This window comes from Calonectris borealis, chromosome 26, assembly GCF_964195595.1.
Source record: "Calonectris borealis chromosome 26, bCalBor7.hap1.2, whole genome shotgun sequence".
NCBI lineage: Eukaryota > Metazoa > Chordata > Aves > Procellariiformes > Procellariidae > Calonectris > Calonectris borealis.
Window position 1 is genome coordinate 3,607,521 of NC_134337.1, and position 22,892 is coordinate 3,630,412.

General features: G+C 62.9%; 2 protein-coding genes across 3 annotated transcripts; both read left to right on the forward strand.

The window, feature by feature from the left end:
- The first annotated feature begins 389 nt into the window (after nt 1–389).
- TEAD3 (TEA domain transcription factor 3) lies at nt 390–12,703 on the forward strand. The gene is made up of 11 exons (XM_075174089.1): nt 390–739; nt 3,917–3,981; nt 6,030–6,092; nt 9,309–9,446; nt 9,680–9,723; nt 9,805–9,866; nt 10,396–10,529; nt 10,648–10,821; nt 11,008–11,148; nt 11,382–11,534; nt 12,383–12,703. Exons 1-11 carry the CDS (start codon nt 604–606, stop codon nt 12,494–12,496), a joined length of 1,224 nt encoding a protein of 407 aa, XP_075030190.1. The 5' UTR covers nt 390–603; the 3' UTR covers nt 12,497–12,703.
- A 4,128-nt stretch (nt 12,704–16,831) lies between these two features.
- Nucleotides 16,832–21,860, forward strand: SMPD2 (sphingomyelin phosphodiesterase 2). Of its 2 annotated transcripts, XM_075174534.1 has the most exons (11): nt 16,832–16,910; nt 18,098–18,200; nt 18,622–18,718; nt 19,001–19,077; nt 19,346–19,439; nt 19,528–19,617; nt 19,958–20,040; nt 20,345–20,477; nt 20,551–20,655; nt 20,732–20,888; nt 21,124–21,860. In XM_075174534.1, the coding sequence occupies exons 2-11, from the start codon at nt 18,151–18,153 to the stop codon at nt 21,465–21,467; spliced, it is 1,230 nt and encodes a 409-aa protein (XP_075030635.1). In that variant the 5' UTR covers nt 16,832–16,910; nt 18,098–18,150; the 3' UTR covers nt 21,468–21,860. The 2 variants fall into 2 exon arrangements, with proteins under 2 accessions (XP_075030635.1, XP_075030636.1); XM_075174535.1 differs by lacking the exon at nt 16,832–16,910 and having other exon boundaries at nt 17,950–18,200.
- Nucleotides 21,861–22,892: the final 1,032 nt, after the last annotated feature.

Consider the following 22,892-nt stretch of genomic DNA (forward strand, 5'->3'; position numbering starts at 1 on the left):
AGCGTCTCCCTTCAAATCCCGGCTCTGCTTTTGCCAGGCGCGGCAGAGCGGGGATTTTTGGGGCTGGGGGTGGTTTCAGGGCCGGCTCGCCTGAGGAGGCGGCTGGGTGGCAGCGGGTGCTGGAGTCGGGGCTCGTGGGCTGTGGGGCTGCTGCTGTCCCGTCCCGAGGTGTCACCCGTGTGCCCGAGCTCCTCGTATGGATAATGCAGCGTCCCCGTTGTTTTCTTCCCAAACTTTATTTGGGTGGACCCTGGAGCGGTCACTTGTGGCTTGGATTTGGGGGTACTCATGGAAATCACGGCTCTGCCCCCAAGGAAAGCCTGTCTGTGTCTCTGACGCCCCACACCGGGATGCTGCTCCCAGCCCCGCGTGCGAGTGGGGACAGGGCCAGCACCGGGGACAGACCTGGGACCGTGCCATCGCTGCAGCCCCATACCCCCAGCAAGGGTCTCCGGGCGTAACACACGTCCCCTGTGTCCCGGCAGGTTGTCGCGTGTCCGTGGGGGCTCGGGGTCGGAGCCCAGAGCAGCCAGCACCATAGCGTCCAACAGCTGGAACGCCAGCGGCAGCCCCGGGGAGGGGCGGGAAGATGGCCAGGACGGCATGGACAAGAGTCTGGACAATGATGCCGAGGGCGTGTGGAGTCCGGACATCGAGCAGAGCTTCCAGGAGGCGCTGGCGATCTACCCCCCCTGCGGCCGGCGGAAAATCATCCTCTCGGATGAGGGCAAGATGTACGGTGAGTGATGGGGGCTGGACGGAGGCGGTGGGCAGGGCACCGCGCTGCCGGCTAGGATGGGGCGGCCGGGGTTGAAGCGAAACCTCCTGCCCCAAACCCACACCGGGGCATCGCCCTCGAGCACCCCCCAACCCCGAAAGCAGCTTCTCTGGGTGCATCCCGGAGCTGGACCGGGGAGGTGGCAGTGACCCACGTCCCCTCCCTCTGCGCTGGCTCTCCCTCCCGCTCCCTCCCTCTCTCGGCCGTGCCGGACCGACTGGTTTGGTGAAGCCGTCAGGCAGGGAGCGGGTGCGGGCAGGGAGCGGGTGCGGGCAGGGAGCGGGCGCAGGACTGCGGGGCCAGCGCCAGCCCTCCCGCTCCCGTGCGTCTCCGCATCGCTTCCCAAACCTTCCCCAACTGGACCTGGTGGTGGGGAGCACCTGGTGGTGAGGGCCACCCGCCCACCCCAAGCCACCGGCACCCGCGGCTCAGCGTTCGGTGACTTTGTTGGCAGCAGCGGGGCTGGTCGGCCCCACTGGTGCAATGAGTTTGCGGGGGGTCTCAGCCTAGTTTCTGGTGTCTCCCGAAACACCTCTGTCTTGGTGGGTCTCTGCAACAGGGGGGAAGAGGATGAGGACGGGCGCAGGCGGGGGCTGATACTGGCACAGGGTGCTTGGTGCCACCAAAGAGCAGTGGAAGCTGCCACGGTGTCCCCATCCCTGCCGGGGTAGGGGCTGGTCCCTCCTCCCCTCCGCCGCCCATGATGTCACCCCCAGGGCCGGTGACCTCAGACCCTCAGATGCGTTGCCATGTTACCGTCACCCCGAGGTGACAAAGGGACCAGGGCCGGCACCTCCATTCCCAGCTTCCAAAATAACACCCTCCCGGGATGCTGCCGTCACCGGCAATGGCTCACCCGCTGCCGGCAGAGAGGGGCAAAGGGGACGAGGCTTTGCGGTGAGCACCGTGCCACTGTCCCCGTCCCCGCGCCAGCTCCCTGTGCCACCCCGCTTGCCGGGGCCCCCAATCCGGGGCATCGGGGCTGGCGGCTGGGGGGGGAGCACAGGGCTTCCCAAGCGGGTGCATTTTTTGGATTTCTCCCGGAATAGCTGAAGTGCCGCCGGGAGCCTGGCCTTGCGCAGCACGCCGAGCCCCGACCGGTTTTTCCAGCCTTTCGGAGACATCTGGCAGCTGCTTAAAGAGGCAGCGGCCCCCGCCGGCTGCCTTTCATCTCCCCCCACCCTCCCCAGTATCTCCTCGCTGGGATCCCCGGGACCCCCAGCCAGCGGTGCTGAGCCTCCTGGGACCCCCGGGACAGGCGGCGGCACAGGCGATGCCGGCAACCGACATAAAGGTGTGCCGATACCGCTGCTCTTCACATCCCCCCGCTTTTTTGGGGGGGTCCCATGGGATGCCCACAGCCACGCCAGCTGATGCCAGCGGTGCGGGGGTGGCGAAGGGGCTGGGCGAGGGGCGCGTATCCCGGGAGCAGGTGGGAGCCGGGGGGCCGGGCCGGGCCACGCTGGCCCCCGCTCTCCCTCGCTGCCCGCCGGGTTAAAAATAACCCAGCCCGTCCAACTGGTTCACGTGGTGGTGTCAGGGGAGAGGAATTTGGGGAATGTGGTAATTTGGAGGAGGACGTGCCCTCTCGGAGGGAATGGCACGGTCCTGGGTGAATCACGGGGGACAGGGACTGGGACGGGGCACGCGGGCACTGGGACGGCTGCGGGGAGGCTGCAAGGGTGCAGCCTGGGGTGGTGGCCGGGACGTGGGGTGAGGCAGGATGGGTGCAGGAGATGCTTGGTGCTGGGCACTGGGTGCTAGGCTGGCACTGCCCCACCGGGTCATGAAGGCACCCACATTTATTTCCCACATTTATTTCCCACGGGCTGGGTATGGGGAGCGTGAGGATGGGACTCGGGTGTGCAAAGGGCGATGCTGCGGCGCTCGGTGAAGGCGTCCCGGCACCGGCATCCCCACCACCCGCACCCCTTGACAGCACCCTGTTGTGGGCATCATCTCACCAGGGCGACGTGGCCCTCGTTAGGTGCTAACGAGGCTAAGGAGCTGGTGCAGGCTGGGGATGGCAGGAGGGATGGGAGCCACGCTCGGTGCTTTGGGTGGCACTGGGGTGCCGTACTGGCCAGGCAAGGGGTGCCCCCATTTCCAGGGGTGCAGGGACCCACGATGGCCCCGGCCGCCCACCCACCAGCTCCTGCCCGGCATGGGCACCCTAAGGCGCAGCCGTCCCCACGCGGCACCTGGCCCTGTCTGTCCCCATGTGTCCCCCACCCAGGAGCGCCCAGTTGCTCTGGGGCTGGGAGGGGGCTGGCCAGGGTGGAAGAGTTGAGGGGGTGGGGGTGGAGGGGTGTGTGTGTGTGTAATTTTTTTTTAAAGAGATTTTTTTTTTTTTTTTAAAGCCGAAACCCGCTCCAAGGGCATTTCGACAAGTTCCAACCGCGACCATCTGGTCCATTAAAATAAATCTGGCGTGCCTGGCCGCCCCCGTGCGCGGGGGGTGCGGCGGCGGGGGGGGCCGGGGCCGGGGCCGGGAGAAGAAAGCTCCCAGCTGCTCTGACGTTTGAACGTAGATTGGCCACAGCTGGCCCCTAAAATGTGGCGCAAAAGCAACTTCTGCTTCGAATTAGACCCAGGACGTTAGGAAATACTGGTGGAAAGGCCAGCACGGCTTGCAAACGGGAAGCGGGGTGCCAGGGGGGCACCCCAGGACCCCTGTGGGAAGGGCTGTGGGGAGCGGGTTGATCGGCTCCCGCGGGGGGGGTGCTCCAGCTGGGATGGCTTTTTGGGGGGGTTCTGTGGTTGCCCATCTTTGGGGACACCGCTGTGGCGGGGGTCCCTGGTGGCTGTCACCCCCCTTCGAGCCCCTTGTGTATGGGGGCTGCCAAACCCGGTGGGGTGGGGGCCACAAGGTGGGTCCCGCTGGCCTGGCCGGGGGGGGCCCCGTGTCCCCCTCAGGCCACCCCAATGTCCCCTCGGGCCGGACAGCTGTCATGGCAGCGCCATCTCCTGGCAGTGCCTCCCTCATTAAGGACCAGCCTCATTAAGGACCGGCCTCATTAAGGACCAGCATCATCAGACCGGGCTGGCAGGTCGGGGTGGGGGCCGGAGGCACCTTTTGGGGCTGATGCCCCTGGCCCCCCCGTTTCCCCGGGGCTGACCCCGTGGCTCTGCCGGCAGGTCGTAACGAACTGATAGCCCGGTACATCAAGCTGCGGACGGGGAAGACACGGACGAGGAAGCAGGTGAGGCCGTCGCTCTGCTTTTTCTCTTGGGAGGGCTCGGGGGGGGCGGGGGGGGGGGGGCAGGTAAGCCTCGGGGTGTCTGGCAGTGTCACCCCCCCCTGTGTCCCCTCCTGGAGTCATCAGCGGGGACCCTCGTCCTCTGCGAGGAGCTTGGTCTGCGAGCGCAAACACCCTCGGGCTGGGCTGACCCAGCCTGATCTGGGGGTGCCCTGAAATTCGGGGTGCGGGGACAGGCAGCACCCAGGCCCCCTTACCTTGGCTGGGGTCACCCCGCGGGTGGCAGGAGCCCTTGAAATCTCCATCCAAGCAGCGTGTGTGTCTGTGAGCATCTCCCTTTGCGGCTCCACCTGGATCCGGAGACCGTTCCCACCTCTGCCCCTTGCCGGGCTTTATGCCGCTTGTGCCAGACGCCACGGTGAAGGCACCCCGAAAGCCCCTGGGCTGAGAGCAAGCTGTCCCCATCCCGGTTGGGGGACAGTGCTGGTCCTGGGGGGCCCAGAGGTACCGCAGAGCCCTCACCCCGACCTCGCTGCCTGCAAGGTTGGATGCTGGGGCGGGCAGCGCACAGGCAGGGAGCACTGGTCCCCCTTTGCCCGCATGGTGCGTGGGCAGGGTCACATCCAGCCCGGCTGCGAACCCTCACTGCACCCTCTTGCCAGAGACCAAACCTGTCCGAGGAAGGACTGCCGCAGCCCTGGATGTGACATGTCCGTTTGTCACGCGTCCCGGTGGCTCTTCCCTCTGTGTCCTGGCAGAGCCGGTCCTGGCAGAGCCGGTCGCCCAGGGTGCTGGGGAGTGGGTGCATCTCCCACCGCAGGGGGACGGATGGGTTTGGGGTGTGGGGACACTTACGTTGGGACTGTCCCCGTGCCACAAGTCCCCGCAAGGGAGGGATACTGGTCCCCAGGCACTGGGGGGGACATCCCTCCAGGACTGATGCTGGAGGGAGAGGGACCAGGGTCCGGCCACCGTCCTTGTGTTCAGACCAGCGCTGAGCAGCGCTTTAGTTCTGGCTTAAAGCCTTAACTGGCCCCCCTGTGCCCCCCCTCCATGGGGGAAGGATGTGGCGATGGGTGAAAGCGGTGCTCCGGGGGGACTCGGAAAAGGCACAGGGGAGAGTGCATGTGGCATTGTCCCCTCTGGGCAGTCGTGTCCTGGGCAGCCTGGGGTCCCTTCTTGGACAGCCTGGCGCTGGTGGGAGAAGGAGCTCACCAAAATCAGCCCTGGTGCCCGGTGGGTGCAGGGACCCCCACCCTGCCTGGGGCTCGGGGCAGGCACCCCAGCCACGCTGCATCTTTCCTGCCTGTACCTCAGCCCCTTTTCTTTGGATCCTGCTCTTACAGGGGTCTGGACACATAAAACCCAAACACTTTTCTCACCTTTCCCACCTGCAAAATCAGCAGGAGCCCTGGGGGAATGAGCCGGTCCCTCCTGGATCTCCCTTGGGACCGGCAGTCCCGCTGCAGGGGTGACCCAGGGGCACCCCAAACCAGCCGGGCCGTATGCTGGGCGCTGCGTGCAAGCAGCAGATCATTGCGTCGCAGGGGCCGGGGTCTGTCTGGCCGGGAAAAGATGATAAACGCAGACCCCCCAGCTTCACCCCAACCCGGGGAGGGCACAAACCAGCATCAATCAGCGCAGCGCCGGGGTCCCCCCCTTCAATTTTCCTCCCTCCAGCTCGCGGCGGGCGCAGGACCCTCTCAGCATCTCCAGGAGCATCACCCCGGCGTGCTCCCCCCCCCCGCCCCGCTTTCTCCGCTCTCCCTTCCCCGGGGACAACATCCCGCCTTGCGGGGGGAACATATCTTCACGCTCTCTGTATTTTCCTTTCCGAATGGCGTGGCGGGCGCTAGGTGTCCAGCCACATCCAGGTTCTAGCTCGGAAGAAGGTGCGGGAGTACCAGGTTGGCATCAAGGTACGTTGGGCGCCCTTGCCCAGGTGTCCGCGGCGGTGTCTCTGTGAGCATGGGCAGCCCCTCTTCTTCCTCCTCCTTTCCTCTGGTTGACGGCTCTGCTGTTCCCCCTCTCCTTCTGCTCTCTCTCTGCAGGTCTCTAGCCACTTGCAGGTTCTTGCCCGACGGAAATCTCGTGAGATTCAGTCCAAGCTGAAGGTACGCGTCCACCCCCCCCCGCCCCGCCTGGCCCCCCCGCCCGCTGACGACTAACGCACTCGGCTCTGCGGTGTGCCGCTTGCTTTCTTTTATACCTCTCTTTTTTGGTGGTTTTTTTTTTCTTCCCACTCCCTCGGCTCCTGGGACCGGATGGTTTTTAGTGGCATCATTGTGGGATGCCCAGAGAGAAGTGCAAGGGGGGGGTCCAGCTCAAAGGCTGGGTGGGGGCACCGGAGCCCTTCCCTCTCCCCCAGGAGGGTGAATTTGGGTGCCAAATCCCCTCCTTTTGCCCAGGCAAGGACTCCGCCGTGGGGTTTAAACCCTCCTCCGGTGATGCACGAGGGCTACCCCCTCTTTTGGGCCATCAGGAGGGGAAGGACCCCCCAGAGCACCCAGTGAGGCAAAGTGAGGTTCAAGCAAGGGGTGCAAAGCGCTCCCCCCCCCCAGCTGAGACCTGGCCCCGCTCGTGACGGGTGCCGGTGGGATGTGGGCAGAAGGAGGGGGGTCCCGCAGGTCCCTGCGAGCTGCCAGCCCGGTGGCCTGTGATGCACCAGGGTCCCAGTACGGCCCAGGTGGCACCTCAGGGATGTGGGTGGCAGCGGGTCTGGATGGGGCCATGCTGCCGGGGAGGGGGCACGGTGGTCCCGGGGAGGGGACACAGCGGTGCCGGGACAGCCCATGGTTCCAGGGGCCAAGGGAGCTGAGCGAGGAAAAACTGGATCATCCTCTCTTCTCTGGTTGGCTTTTCTTTCCTTCCTTCCTCCTAACTGGAGCCCGACTAACCCTTCCGTAACCGTTCCCACCGAGCTTCGTGGCGGTGGTGGGGAGGGTGATGATGGTGGGGGGGGTGTTGGGCATCGCCGAAGGACCGAGCCCTGCTCAGGTTGGACCCACACGGTGCGAGGTTGGGGACAGAGCGGTCCCCACTGTACGACAGCCCGGTGGGGACAGCCGGCTCCCGGCTGGGCTGCGCAACCCCGGGATGCTCCTGGGTTAATCCCTGCACCGTCACATCAGGGAGCAGCTCCTTGGGCAGGATCCGGGGGGGACCTGCTGCCTTCCCGAGGCTGTGGGAGCCCCAAAATCCTTTCAGCTCCCCCTGCCATGACCTCAAGGTCCCAAAAACATCGCCAGCTCCTCGTGTCCCTGTCCCAGGTGCTGTGTCCAAGTCTCCAGCACTGAGCTGGCAGCAGGGGCCACTGTCAGAGCTGGCACTGGCATTTTGGTCCCCAAAGCTTTAACGAGCTCTGGCTCACGCTGCCCGGGAGCCCACCAAGCCGTGCCCTCCAAAGCCTCCCTTCAGCAGGGACCCCTGTGCCCCATGAGTGGGGTGCCAGGAGGGCTCCCACACTCCGGTGGGTTTGGTTTGCTGGGAGAAGCCAGGAGAGGGCACCCAAAACTATTTTGGGAGGCTCCTTTAGGCTTGTACATCTTAAACCCAGCTCCCAACCCCAAGAGGGGCAGCTGGGGTGGGGGGGCAGCAGGGTCAGCAATAGCAGAAGCCTTTGCACAAAAAAATAAAATAGAATAGAATAAAATAGAATAGAATAGAATAAAATAAAATGGAATAGAATAAAATAAAATAGAATAGAATAAAATAAAATAGAATAAAATAGAATAGAATAAAATAGAATAGAATAGAATAGAATAAAATAAAATAGAACAGAATAAAATACAATAGAACAGAATAAAATAGAATAGAATAGGATAAAATAGAATAGAATAAAATACAATAGAACAGAATAAAATAGAATAGAATAGGATAAAATAGAATAGAATAGAACAGAATAAAATAAAATAAAATAAAATAAAATAAAATAAAATAAAATAGGCTTTCCTTGCCACACAGCGCAGGGCAAGGGGGAGTCAGGGGCAGGAGTGACCCCAGGGGTCTGGGGATGGAGGCCGGCGTCCGTGGCTGCGTGCTCCATCCCCGGCCACGCTGCCTGCAGGAATCCGGCAGGGAACAGCCGGGACAGAGGTCCCCCTAAGCAATACTCTGTGGATGCAAAACATCCTTTCCCAGCCATACTTGGAGGCAAAGCCTGGCGCAGGCAGCCCTCTGCCCTCACCCAGCGCTTGTCCTGTTGAATGGAAACTCCCTTCCGTGAGCAATATATACCTATATTTTTAAGCTGCAGTCACGTGTGTGTTAGCGCTGCCCGGCATGCGGCTGCATGCCCACGCTCCTACGCTGCCCCAGGTGAAAATAAATGAAGCGATTGATCCCTGCGGAAGGTTCAGAGGGAAAACAGAGGGTGTGCGGTGGGACCAGCACGCACGTGTGCTGGCGGTGCGGCTGGAGGAGCCGCGGGCAAGACCTCGGAGCCCTCCGCTCCTGTCCTGGGGCCTCCGGAGCAAAAGGGAAAAGGAAAAAATAATTGGTCTCCTATATAAATGCACACACGGCATAGGGGGGGTTGTGCCCAGGATCTTCCTTGCGGTGCCTATAGGGGAGTTGGTGCCGACATCCCGGGGAGCCGGGTGCAGGTGCCCTTTGCCGGGCAGGGCAGGAGCTGTGCGGCTCTTCCTTGCCGAGCCCTGGTTGCGGGCGTTGGGGGCTGCTGAGGAGGTTGTAAAGGATATTAAAGGCTGTAAAGGATATTAAAGAATACAAAGAATATTAAAAAGCCAACAAAAGGGCAGGCCTGGCTCGCCACAGTGACCCCCTAAAACAGTGGGGGGCTTTGGCATCCCGATCCTGGTGGGATTAAGCCCGGGCATCGGTGCCCACCATGCGCATCCCCCGGTGACCAGCCGGGTCGAGGGGTTCGCTCCCCAAATCAGGCTGCGGTGATGAGCCGGGGTGGGGGATACACAACTCGGGGGGCGCACACCGTGCCGCAGGCTCCCACGACGCTCTAACCTTTTTTTTTCTCTTTCTTTTGCGGACAGGCCATGAACTTGGTAAGTTGAGCTTGAGTTTGTGATGCCTTTTGTTCCCCATTGCCTTTCACCCCCTCCCGCGGAGGGGCTGGACCCTTCGCGTCCCCGGGGGAGCGGGGACACCTTCCAGACCCAGCAGCTCCTGCCCAGGGGACATTTGCAAGCTTAAAGCATTAATTAACATGGGTGTATTTGGGGAGGTGGGGGGCACCCACCAGCCCTGGTCCCTTGGCCGGGCTGCACAACCAGCTCCGTGGGCACACTCAGATTGGGAGGGGGGGGTCTCAGTCTGCCCATGTAACCTCCATCTCCCTCCTGTTCCCCCCCCAGGACCAGGTCTCGAAGGATAAGGCTCTGCAGAGCATGGCTTCCATGTCCTCCGCGCAGATCGTGTCGGCCAGCGTCCTGCAGAACAAGCTCAGCCCCCCCCCTCCTCTTCCTCAGGCCGTCTTCTCTGCTGCCCCCAGGGTGAGGACAGCCCCATGCCCCCCCATATGGGGACACCCCGGGGTGGGGGGGGACATGGATCCCCGTGTACGAGCTGCACAGGGGACCGGGGGGGGGGGATGTTTGATGGCCCCTTGGTCGCGGTGGCAATGCAAGGGGGGCTTTGGGGGCTCCCTGCGGTTTGCAGCAGGTGGGGAGGGGAATTGGGGGGGGGGGTCAGAAGCCGCTGACTCTTCCTTGTGCTGTTCCCCCAGTTTTGGAGTGGGCCTATCCCAGGACAGCCTGGACCCTCTCAGGAGTAAGTACGAGAGCCCTCGGCTGTGCAAGGGGCTGGGGCAACCCAGGCTTCGTTAACCTAACGATGCTCTTTGTTTTCCAGCATTAAACCGTTTGCACAACCAGCTTACCCCATCCAGCCACCCATGCCTCCATCACTAGCCAGTAAGTGCTGGCCTTGCCCCCTTCCAGGGGACCCTGCACCCCTGCTAGGTCCTGTTTGTCACCTGTCCTGTGCCACCCTCCCACCCACAGTGCCACCCACTTGCGGTCCCCTCCCCAGCCCCACCGGAGGAAAAAACTGGGGTTAAACCCAGGCAAAAGCCCCACAGGGAGCAGGACCCCGCTGCTCCTGGCTGTGTCCCCACTGTCCCTTTCCACCTGGGGACCGGCACATCCCACGTTTTGGTCGCCCCGTGGGAAAACCCCCGTGCTGGGCGATACGGGAGGGTGGGGGATGCGGCAAGGACAGCAGTGCCGTGGTGGTGCAGGGGGGGCTTGCTGCGGCGGTGCGGGGGGGGGCTTGCTGCGGCGGTGTGTGTGGGGGGCTTGCTGCGGCGGTGCAGGGGGGGCTTGCTGCGGCGGTGGGGGGGGGGGCTTGCTGCGGCGGTGCCGGGGGGGGGCTTGCTGCGGTGGTGCAGGGGGGGCTCGCCCCAGCTCACTCCTGCCCCTCCCCACCCCGTGCCCTCCCCAGGTTATGAGCCCTTGGCTCCGCTCCCACCAGCCGCCTCGGCCGTGCCCGTCTGGCAGGACCGCACCATCGCCTCCGCCAAACTCCGGCTCCTCGAGTATTCCGCCTTCATGGAAGTGCCGCGGGATGCCGAAACGGTAACGGTCCCCTCCGTGTCCCCACCACCCGGCTGGGAATGGTGCCCATCCCTGTGCTTGGTGGCATCTTGCTTTCATCTGACCTCTCGTTTTAATTTCCCCGCCCCGGTCCTTACAGTACAGCAAACACCTCTTCGTGCACATCGGCCAGACGAACCCCTCGTACAGCGATCCGCTGCTGGAGGCCGTGGACATCCGCCAGATCTATGACAAATTCCCCGAGAAGAAAGGTGGCCTCAAGGAGCTCTATGAGCGTGGGCCCCAGAACTCCTTCTTCCTCGTCAAATTTTGGGTACGATGCTGGGACGGGGAGGATGAGGAGGGTTGTCCTCGAGCCACGGGCTCGTTGCAGGTTGGGCACCCCGCCGGTGGCGCGGGAGCATCCTGAGCAGCTCCATAAGCCGGTGTCCCCTGTCCCCATCGAGAGCTGGGTGTGATGGCACCTAACGGGACCCTCTCCCCGCTCTCATCTCTCCAGGCGGATCTGAACAGCACGATCCAGGACGGGCCGGGGACTTTCTACGGTGTCAGCAGCCAGTACAGCAGTGCAGAGAACATGACCATCACGGTCTCCACCAAGGTGTGCTCCTTTGGGAAGCAGGTCGTGGAAAAGGTGGAGGTGAGTCCCGTGCCCCGGGAAGGGATGGGAATCGGAAATCGGGTCCACCACAGGTCCCAGGATGGAGAAAGTCCCAGAGCTGGGTGTAGGACACAGGAGTGCATGCCTGTCCATGGGTAGAGCGGAGAGGACATCTCCACCATGTCCCAGTTGGCCACCACCCACCCGTGCCCATGTCCCCGGCGGTGTTTCGGCTCCCGCGGGGCGGCGGCTCACTCTGCTGTCCCCCGCAGACGGAGTACGCGCGGCTGGAGAACGGCCGGTTCGTCTACCGCATCCACCGGTCTCCCATGTGCGAGTACATGATCAACTTCATCCACAAACTCAAGCACCTCCCGGAGAAGTACATGATGAACAGCGTCCTGGAGAATTTCACCATCCTGCAGGTACCTCCCCTTCTTTTCCAGGGAGCGTTTCCCACCGGGAATGTGGTGCCCGCACCTTGCACTGACCCTACCATCCCCGCCGTGTGCTGCCCGGCCCCGGGGCACCCCGCCTCGGCGTTGCAAATACAGGGGCTGTGCCTGCGCCCATGCAACCTCCAAAAAACGGGTAGCAGATTTTTGGGGGTGCAATTAAAGTCCTTGTGCCTGAGCGTGTGCAATCCCCCCAAATAATGGGTAGGAAATTTTTGGTGGTGCAAATAAAGTGGCTGTGCCTGAGCGCGTGCAAACCCCCCCAGATAACAGGTAGCAAATTTTTCATGGTGCAATTAAAGTGTCTGTGCCCGAGCCCATGCAAACCCCCCAATAACAGGTAGCAAATTTTTGTTGATGCAATTAAAATCCCTGTGCCTGAGTCTGTGCAAGCCCCCCAAAAAATGGGTAGCAAATTTTTGTTGGTGCAGTTAAATTGGCTGTGCCTGAGCCTGTGCAACCCCCCAAATAACAGGTAGCAAATTTTTCACGGTGCAGTTAAAGTAGCTGTGCCTAAGCCCATGCAACCCCCTCAAAAACTGGGTAGCAAATTTTTGGTGGTACAATTAAAGTGCCTGTGCCCGAACCTGTGCAACCCTCTGAATTACAGGGAGCAAATCTTGATGGTGCAAATAAAGTGGCTGTGCCTGAGCCTGTGCAAACCACCCCCCCCCAAAAATCGGGTAGCAAATTTTTCATGGTGCAATGAAAAAGTCTGCAAATTTAAATGTCTGTGCCCGAGCCCACGCAATCCCTCAAACAACAGCATCTCCCCGTGGGCACAGCCCCCTCCTAACGCGCTCTCTGCTCTGCCGCAGGTTGTTACCAACAGGGATACCCAGGAAACCTTGCTCTGCATAGCCTTCGTTTTCGAGGTCTCCACCAGCGAGCACGGCGCCCAGCACCACGTGTACAAGTTGGTCAAGGACTAGGGGCCCTCGGGGACGGGCAGGGGCACGAGGGGCGCGCAGGGGAGGGAAGGGGGGGGCCGTGCAGAAAAGCCGCCCGTGCCCGTTGCCTCGTGAGAAGTCATTTGAAGAGAGGAGGAGGAGGAGGAGGAGGAAGAAAAACAATAGCCAAAAAAGACTGACTTGCGATCGCAGATGTTTTCTACTTAGGAACAGTTTCTTTTTTTTTTTTAAATAAATAAAAAAAAAAAAAGAAGAATGGGGAAAGGAAGCGTAGGGAGAAAGGAAACCCGCGTCCGGCGCTGGATGGGGAGAGACCGGCCCTCGGTGTCGCCGATGAAGGCCGGGAGCCCGCCGTGCCGCCACCAACAGCGGGATATCGGAGCGGAGGACGACCCCCTCCTTTCGCCCCCCCGCCTCGCTCGGATGCAGTCCCGGTCCCGGTCCTGAGCGGAGAGGAGCGAGCACGGTCGGGCTGGAGGACGTGGCATCGCGCCAGGTCTGGTCCAAAACCGATTGGCACGGCAGCGGCCCCGGCGTCGGTATTGCCCGGCGGAGCCTGGGTGGCGGCAGGGACGTGGGGACGGACGTGCGGAGGCGGGAGCAGGTAGGAGCAGGGCAGGGCGACGGAGCGGGATGCTGCCGTGTCCCCGGGGACTGGCACCCGGGATGTTCCTTCTCCGTGCACGGCCGGGGCACCGGGAGCCGGCAGCGGTGAAGGCGGGAGGGCATCGATGATGCAAACCATTTTTTTTTATGGCTCATTTTTTTTTCCTTTTTTTAAATTAAAGCGCTTTTTAATACTTTTTAAAAAGACACCATGCTTGTAATTGGGATTATGCCCCTCTGCGGTGTCTGGGACCTGCTCCCCTGCCACCCCCACCATGCCGGTGACCGGAGGAGGTGACGCAGCCGAGTTTGCCGGATCGGAGCCGTGGAACAAAACTGCTGGGCACGGGGAGCCGGCTTGTGTAGGGAGGGCTTGGGGGTGTCTCCATCTCTCTGGGGTCGCTGCAGACCGGAGGCTGGTTTTTACGTGGCAGCGGGAGCCCCTGAGCTCTGCGTGTGCTTTCAGGGATTGCACTTGGGTAAACGTACCCCCCCGGGGTCGCTTGCCGAGGAGTAATGAGGAGAGAGCCGTGAGGGCGGATTTGCCTGATTTACTTTGCATAATGTACGTTTTCCGTCTTTTTTTTTTCTCCCCCCGCCCCCCCCCCCCCCTTTTTTGCCTTTTTTCTGTGTTGACTGGTCTGGTTTCAGCTGCTCCCTGCAGCTGCTCCGGCCGGCTCGCCTGCATCCCGCGGGAAGCAGCCAGGGAAGCAGCTCATGCAGGGAGAAGCACGTTGTGCAATGCAGGGCCAGGCTGCGAGCGGGCAGAGTTCGGGACAGAGAGAGGACAGAGAGGGGACAGAGGACAGGAGTGATGCCAGGACAGGGGGACGGGGTCTGCTTGGAGGTATTTTGTGGCTGCAGCCCAAAAATAAGCCAAGGCAGCATGCCCTGTCCCGAGGCGGCGGCTGCAAGGGCAGAGCCCGGGGCGAGCATCCCCGGGGCGCAGGAGGGACGCAGAGGGACAGAGGTCGGGTTTTGCGGCGGTGGCACAGAGCGGGGTGGCAGGAGGGTGGCAGGGGGACGGGGAGCCTGAGGTGGGCAGGTCTGGCAGGGTGTCCTGTGCCGGCGGGGGAGCGAAGGCAGCGGGAGGTGCAGAGCCAGGCGCTGCGGGAGGGCAGGAGTGGTTTGAGGGGCACCGGAGCCTGGGACGGGGGGGATGGGGGGGTTTAGGCTCGATGCTGCTGGGCATGGGGGAGCAGAAGCAGCCCCAGAGCTCAGGAAAGGGCCTTGGCTGCCATCACGATGCCACGTGTCCTGCGAGGGGACTTCGACCTCACTGCCGGGAGAAGCCACCCATCCCTGCGGGACGGGGCAGAGCCACCCCGGCCCCGTGCCCAGGCAAGGACGTGGCGGTGGGGATGGATGGAGGTGGCCGCGGCGAGCAGGGGGGGCCGGAGCAGGGGGGAAAGAGAGGGGGAAAAATCCAGGGAAAGGCACCGGCATCCCATCCCAGGGCTGTGCCGGGGCCGCCCGGCCGAATTCTCATATGTAGCATGTTTGTTGTTTCATGGTTCTTTTTCTTTCTTTCGTCTCACTCACTGATCTAAAACTCTGGGAATGAAAACTCAAAACTTCCCTGCCATAACACACAGGCGTGCCCTGCTCCCGGCCCCGCCGGGGGACGAAGCTCTTCGTTAACTGGACCGGTTTGTGCCTCCATCCCTCCCTCCATCCCTCTATCCCTGCATCCCTGCATCCCGCCTGCACCGAGCCCCGGGGCGCCCACCCGCACCCCACGCACACGGTGCTCCCGACGGCTCCGGCCGGGGTTTAGCCACGATCCCAGAGACACTTTCTCAACCCCCCCCAGCCCCTCCGTTCTCCTCCAGTGTATTTATGAATTTCACATGAAGTACTGTTTTATTTTTTTAAAGACTTTGTAAAGCTTACCAGGGTTACGATCACCATTTTTAGAGCTGTGTCAGTCCACAATGTTAAAAATCCATTTTTTTATGTATTATATTTTTTGTGTATTTTTTTTTTAATCCAGCTGTGATGGGTTGTATCATATATTTGTTGTGTTTACTGTATCTGTCCAACTTCAAAGAGAGGAGACTCTGGAGCTCCGAGAAAACTACGGTTCTGCTGAAAAAAAACATTAAAATTATTTGTTCATGGGTTGGCTCAAGCGGTTCTAAGTTCCTGTTCTTTTTATTTCTTGAGGTTTGCTGTGACAGCCGGGGCTATAAGCTCTTGGCTGGGTAACGCTTCTCCCGGGACCCCAGCTCCGGGCTTTCGGATGCCACATCCAGCAGTATTTTGCTGTGGTTTGCATCACTGGTGATGGTTTGCTTGGGAAAGGGGACTGCTGGGTTAACCTACCCCATGGCAAACGCTTCCCTGCAGCATCGCTGGGTTCAGGGACACGTATTTTAGAGGGTCACATCCTTGCCCACGCCTGCATCAGGTGACGGAGGGCTGAGTCTGTCCTACCAGTAAGAAATCCCCATCAAAGCTTTGCTCGCAGCACCTTGGCTCTTCAATACATCCCACCCCGTCCCAGAACAAGGCGACCCAGATGACATGTTCTAACACCAACCGCATTTCCAGCACTTTTCCCCTTTCTGCAAGCCGAACCATTGTATTTGTGTGCCCATTCCCATCGCCCCGAGGGCAGAGCCTGGTGCCCTGGCCGAACCCCGATGCCATTAGGGCCGATGGCTTTGCACATCCCAAACACCTCTAGACTCAGCTGCTTTAGCACCGATACACAAATCCTCCTGCCGCTGCTAAACACGCTCCAGCCCAGCAAAGAGCTGTCCTGCTGCTGTCCCTCTGCACCCGGGACAGTGTCCCCAAAGCAGGTGGGGGGACCTGCAGCCCTGCTCCTTCTGCTGCCCACCCCCTCCCCTGCTCTGAACCACGGGCCGGGGGTCCCGCACGGCATTAAGGCACCTGAGAGTTATTTCTAACGAGGTTCCCTGTGGGGCTAATCCAGGCTGGGTCACAGGCTGGGAAGGACAATAAAACACACATGCAGGATCCAAAAAGAGTCCCCGACAGCCCGGTCGGGCTCACTGCCATCCCGTGGGTACCAGCCTTTGCTGAGGACTCCGCTGCTCCGGGAACAGGCTGTGGATGTGTATGCAATGCTGGGCTGTGAAGGAGGAGGCTTTGGAGGAGGAGAGCTGGCCCCAGTATTGTGCCGCTGCTGCCTTTCCCAGTCTGGGCCCCTGTGGACAGGACCTGTTCCCTCCAGGACAAGTGAAGCAACAGTGGGGGCAGAGGGGGGGCAAGGCCCAAGGGGCCTGGGGGATGCTCCTAAAGTGACTTGGGACTCGGGAGCTAATGGAAGATGGTGTCCTGGGACAAGTGGGATGTCAGGGAGGATCCCACAGGCCTCCAAGGAGATGGAGGGAGGGGGGCTGTATAGACAGAAGCTGCAGGGGCTGCTTTGGGAAGGTGCAGAGCAGGGCAGGACCCTCCACACCCCCCTGCCACGGGGTGTGTGTGGGGGGTGTGTGTGAAGGGGCATCCCCATCCCCAGGGGAAGAAGCCGCCCTTACCCCTGGTATCCCCCCGCCCCGGGCACCCCCCAGTGCCCCCCTGCCAACGCACCCCGTTACACCCGCCCCCTCTCCTATCGCCCCCCACCATTTCCCCCACTGCACCCCAACCCCGTCCCCATTCACCCCTCACCGCACCCCTCCTCTCTCTCCACCGTTCCCCGCCCGCCGCCGCGCACCGCCTCCCGGGGCCGGCCCGGCCCGCTCCGGCCCCTTCCCTTCCCCTTCCCTTCCCCTTCCCCTTCCGCGCCGCTGCGCTGCCTGCCGGGACGCGTAGTCCCGTAGTCCCGCGGCCCCGCGCCGCTCCCGGCCCGCGCCAGGTCCGGTCCCGCTCCGCTCCGCGCCCCGCTCCGCGCTCCCCGCCCCCGCTCCGCGCCCCGCTCCGCGCCCCGGCTCCGCTCCGCGCCCCGCCGCCGGCCCCGCCGCTCGCTCCGCGCCCCGCTCCGCGGTCCGCCCCCCCCCCGCTCCGCCTGTTGCTCCGCGCTCCCGTCCCGGCTCCGCTGCTCTCCCCGCCCGGTCCCGCGGGGAGCTGGGGCGGGGGGAGGGAAGCGCTGCCGGGGCGGGGGGGAGCGACCCGGGGGGGCTCAGCCCCGGTAGGAGACGCCGGTATTAGCCCGGCGCAGGGGCGGGATGAGCCACTCGGTAATCCCGCCGGGGCAGGCAGAGCCCGTCTGCCTGCACCCGTCTGCCTGCACCCGTCTGCCTGCACCCGTCTGCCTGCACCGGGCTGCCTGCACCCGTCTGCCTGCACCCGTCTGCCTGCACCCGTCTGCCTGTAGCCGGCTGCCTGCACCGGGCTGCCTGTACTCAGCTGCCTGTAGCCGGCTGCCTGCACTGGGCTGCCTGTACCCAGCTGCCTGTACCCAGCTGCCTGCCTGTACCCAGCTGCCTGCACCCGGCTGCCTGTACCCGGCTGCCTGTACCCGGCTGCCTGTACCCAGCTGCTCGTCGCCTCCTGGAGCCCCGGGTTTGCTCTTTTGCGCTTCCTCAAAAATGGATAATCTCCCTGGGAGAGAGACGGGGGAGAAGCGGGGCTGGCAGAGCCGCCCAGCAAACAGCGCTGGGGCTGCTCCGGGAGCTGCTGGGCCCTCTGGGGCTTGGGGTTTTCAAAAGTATCCGTGGGCTTCCCAAGAGGGGAGGTGGGTGGTGGGGTGTCCCACGCCCGTGTCTCACAGCCAGGGTTAAAGTCCACCCAGGAACACGACTCGCTGACAGACAGAGTGTGAGCCCTGTCCCCCATCCCTGGCCCACCAGTGTCCCCACCCGCAGGATGGAGCGGTCACCCGTGTGGTTTGGGCACATGGGTCCCTGTCTGGGGACAAGTTGGGGTTCGGGGTGGGCCTTGCGGGCGGGAGAGGAGGGGACGGCGTGGGCCATGCTGGAGCACCCCGAGCGCTCCTCCCTCACGGCCTTTGCCTCGGCTCGGCCCCTCCGCCGTGCCAGCCCGGCTCTGCCCCGCGCCCTGCGCCCTCTCCCCAGGGCTGTCACCCCAACCCGCTCCCCGCAGGACCCCCCTCCGCCCGGTGTTGCCCTCCGGCCCCCACAAAGCCCCGTCGAGCGATGGAGGGAGATCCCACCCTGCGGCTCCGCGTCTTCGACCTCAACTGCTGGTGAGTCCAGAGTTCACCGGGGCCGTGCCGGGCTGCGCCGGTGGGGATGGGGACACCCGCACCGGGAGAGGGGTCCCACCTTGGCGTCACCTTTGTGTCCCCTTCTTTTCGGGGTCGCACCGCTCTCCCAGCCCCAAAGGGTCAGGAGGTGCTCAGCTGAGCAGTGCCCCCGTCCCCTCCGAGCCTGCTCCCCCAGCAAAGGGCCCCCCATTCGCACCCCAACCGGCCACCTCAATTTTGCAGGCAGGAAAAGCTGTCCCCAAACAGCCTCCCTGCCCCTCCCGCTTGTCCCCATGTCCCCCTTCCCTCCCATCTCCCCCAGTCTGCATCCTGCCCATACCAGTACCGGTTCCCGGCGTGCCCCGACAGCCCCCATCACCCCATCACCCCCCAAGCTGTGACGGTCACCCCTTTCCGGCAGGGCCATCCGCTACCTGAGCAAACGGCGGCAGGAGCGTGTCCGGCTCATCGGGGACACGTTGCGCCAGGAGGGCTTCGACCTGGTGCTTCTCCAGGAGGTGAGGGCAGCACATGAGCCGAATGCGCCCGTTCTCAGCCCATGAGATGAGTGCACCCGTTCTCAGTCCATGAGATGAGTGCACCCGTTCTCATCCTGTGAGATGAGTGCACCCGTTCTCAGCCCATGAGATGAGTGCACCCGTTCTCATCCTGTGAGATGAGTGCACCCGTTCTCAGCCCATGAGATGAGTGCACCCATTCTCAGCCTGTGAAATGAGTGCACCCGTTCTCAGCCCATGAGATGAGTGCACCCGTTCTCAGCCTGTCCCGCTGTTCTCCAGGTGTGGAGCGAGCGGGACTACAGCGACCTGAAGGCGAAGCTGGGAGGCTGTTACCCCTTCTCCCATTACTTCCGCAGGTGAGAGAAGCTGGGCCAGCCCCCCCCCGGGGCTGTCCATGGGGCGGTGGCAGGGCTGTGCCACGTCCTCGGCGTTTGCCACATGGAGAGACCGGTGCAGGTGCTGTAAGTCACTTCTGTCACCGTGGGAGGCCCCATGCCCGGAGAGTGGGATGCTCACGGGAGCACTCTGGGACCCAGGCATCCAGGGACCCCCTTGGCTCGGGGCTTGGGGGAGGCAGAGGTGGGGGGGACCACACTTCCTCACTGTGCTTTTCCCCTCTTGCAGCGGGGTGATCGGCAGCGGCCTCTGCGTCTTCTCCAGGTTCCCCATCCTGGACACCCTCCTCTACCAGTACTCGCTGAACGGGTACCCCTACATGGTGAGCGGGGCGGGGGGCACGCGGCGCTGCGGTGCCCGGCCCCACGGAGCCTCACCAGCCCCAACCTGCTCCCCTTCCCCTCCGGCAGCTCCAGCATGGGGACTGGTTCTGCGGCAAGTCTGTTGGCCTCGTCGTCATTAAGATCTCCGGGATCATCTTCAACGTCTACGTCACTCACGTGAGCGCCCCGGGGGAGGACCCGGCACGGGGGGGGACAATGGGGAGGAGGGGGATGAGTGGCCGTACCCCTCCTTTGCCGTCCCCTTGCTTTAACCACGGCTCTGCACCGTCTCTGCCGGGACCATGCACCGATTTAATGAAATATTGCTTGGGTGGGGGGGGGACAGTGACCCACAACCTGGCTGTGCAGTGGGTGAGCATCCCAGGCTGTCCCCAGAGGGGTGGGATAAAGACCGAGGGGTCAGCCAGACCCCAAAGGGACCGTCTAGAGGGGCTGGGTGGGTTTGCAGGTGCTGGCACGGGGGTCACGAACCACTTTGCCCCCCCGTTCTTGCCAGCTGCACGCCGAGTACTGCCGGGAGAAGGATGCCTACCTGCCCCACCGCCTGGTGCAGGCCTGGGAGCTGGCGCAGTTCATCCGGTGAGCAGCCGCGGCTCACTTTTATATTATAAAATATAAATTTTATATTTATAAAAATATAAAAATATTTTTACCAAATATTTTACTATTTGGTAAAAAATAGTTTCTCCCTCCCCACCCCAAACCACCCTCTGCTGCGGGTCCCCAGGGCGTGCGCTGTCACCCCTAGCCCTGGGGCTTGCACTGCAGAGAGCTCCCAGTTGCACCAGTCCCACCCAGGAGTATGGTTGGGGAGCACTGGGGGGGGGTCCCAGTAATCCCAGTCCGGCGCGGGGAAGGGGGTTAGCCATCCCCGTCCCCGCAGACACACCTCGAAGGCAGCCGACGTGGTGCTGCTGGGAGGGGACCTGAACATGCACCCCGAAGACGTGGGCATCCGACTGCTGCGTGGCTGGACGGGGCTGCGGGACGCCTTCGCCGAGGCCACACGCTTTGAGGTGAGCAGCAGGGGGTGAGCGGGATCCTGGGGCGCACCGAGAGCCCCCCACCCACCCAGGCCCTTGCTCTCAGGGCTGCGAGGACGGCTGCACCCTCGTCCCCAACAACTGCTTCACCGTCAAGACAGAGCTGCTGCCCTTCCCGCTGGGCATCCGCATCGACTACATCCTCTACAAGGTAACGGGGGGCCACTGGCTGCGGGTGGAAAGGAGGGGAGGTATCGGCGTGACCCCCCCCCCGTCCCCTCGCCCAGGCCATCTCCAGCTTCACGGTGAAGTGCGAAGAGCTGAAGACCACCACGGGGACAGCCCCGGGCATGGACATCCCCTTCTCAGACCATGAAGCCGTGATGGCAACGCTGCACATCCGGAGGCAGGGACAGGCTGCGGGTGCCAACGTTGGCACAGCCGGTAAGGTGGGGGGACGCTGCCGGGGTCCCCCATGTGCTGGGGGGGGGGGGGGGGGATGGACTGATGGAGTTGGACGAAGATGGAATTTTTTGGGGATGTTTCCCCTTGCTTAGGGCATCCTTTGGGGTGCTGCTTGTGGAGGGGTGCATGGACAGGGCAGAATGGCAGGGATGGGGAGAAAAAGGGGTGCGGGGGGGGGGGTGCCACCCAGCTGAGCCGCTCTTGTCCCCCGCAGAGCCAACGCTGGCGGACGTGGTGACGGAGGCGAGGACGGAGGTGGGCGTAGGGCTGCGGGCAGCGCAGCGGCAGCGTTATTCCACAGGCAGGATGGCCGTGCTGGCCCTGCTGCTGCTGCTGCTGCAGGCAGCGGCTGCGCTGGGCGCGCTGGCGGGGCTGGCGGCCGGGCAGCCCTTCCCCAAGCTCTCCTTCTCCTTGCTGGCCTTCCTCGCCATCGGCATCCTCCTCCTCGCCACCGGCCTCCATCTCTTCCACACCATGGAGGTGAAGATGCTGCAGGGCACCGAGGAGCAGATGCGGATGGCGCTGCGGGCGCTGCAGGAGCGTCCCAGCGACGGCTGAGCCGGGGCCGTGGGTGTCCCACGATGTCCCCCCCGGCCCCATCCCGGCCCCTTTCGGTCCCTTTTTCTAGTTGATGTCTGATTTTAGGCGAGCAGCGCTGCGGCCGGCTCGGTAGCGCAGGTTCGACAGCCGCCTCACTGGGTGAAATTAAGATTTTTGGGGCAGATTTGTCATGTTTGCCCCCATGGGAACCATGATGGAGGCGGGTTTTAATTGCTGGTTTTTTAACACACCTTTTGTACCCAGAGGGACGCGCCAGCGTGGCCGGGAGGCTCGAGAGGCTCAGCCTCCCCTTGCCCGGGGCGGCCTTGGGGGCTCCCGATGAAAGCTGGCGACTGCTCCAGCAACCAATTTGACTCGGATGGAAAATAAAGGTGGTTTTTTAACCCTTGGTGCCGGGTCGGGGAGGATTTATTTGAAGGGATGGGGGGGTTGCAGCAGGATAGTAGGGCTGGTACAAATGAAAGGCAGATGGGAGGGTGGGGGGAGGCGCTGAAGGGAGCGGCAGGACGAGGGCTGAGCGTGGGGGGGTATTGCTAACGGAGGAGCCCGCGCCCGGGACCCTCGTGCCCGACACGGCTGGGGCTGCCGTAAGCACCTTTAGCCATGGAGACCACCCCACAACAGCCGGGGACTCTGGAAAGGTCGGAGAGGTCTGTGCAAAGGCCAGTTTGGCATTGCCAAGCAGGAGAAACCCCGAAGAGGCAAGGAGGACACGGCCGCTGGTGTCCCTGTCCTCGGTGTCACACAGTGCCAGCCCTGGGCACAATCCTCTCGGGGAGCTGCTGGATAAAAAGCCCCTTCCCCGGCCCTGGGGCCTCGCAGGGAGGTTTCTGACCCTGGTTTCCTGCAGCGATGGTGGACAGCGTGGATGTGGCACCCAAAAGCAGCGATGCAGAGCGGCGGGATCAGCCCAGTCTGCCTGTCGTTGACCTCACTTGTAGAGCCAGGTGTCCCTGGCTGGGATGGATGTCCCTGGAAGAGATGGCTGTCCCAGGCTGGGATGGATGTCCCGGGTTAGGATGGATGTCCTCAGCTGGGATGGACGTCCCAGGTTAGGATGGATGTCCCGGGCTGGGCTGGATATCCTCAGTTAGGATGGATGTCCCGGCTTAGGATGGATGTCCCGGCTTAGGATGGATGTCCCGGGTTGGGATGGATGTCCCGGGTTGGGATGGATGTCCTCAGCTGGGCTGGATGTCCCGGGTTGGGATGGATGTCCTCAGCTGGGACGGATGTCCCGGGTTAGGATGGATGTCCTGGGTTAGGATGGATTTCCTCAGCTGGGATGGATGTCCCAGGTTAGGATGGATATCCCGGGCTGGGCTGGATGTCCCGGGTTAGGATGGATGTCCTCAGCTGGGCTGGACGTCCCAGGTTAGGATGGATGTCCCGGGCTGGGCTGGATATCCTCAGTTAGGATGG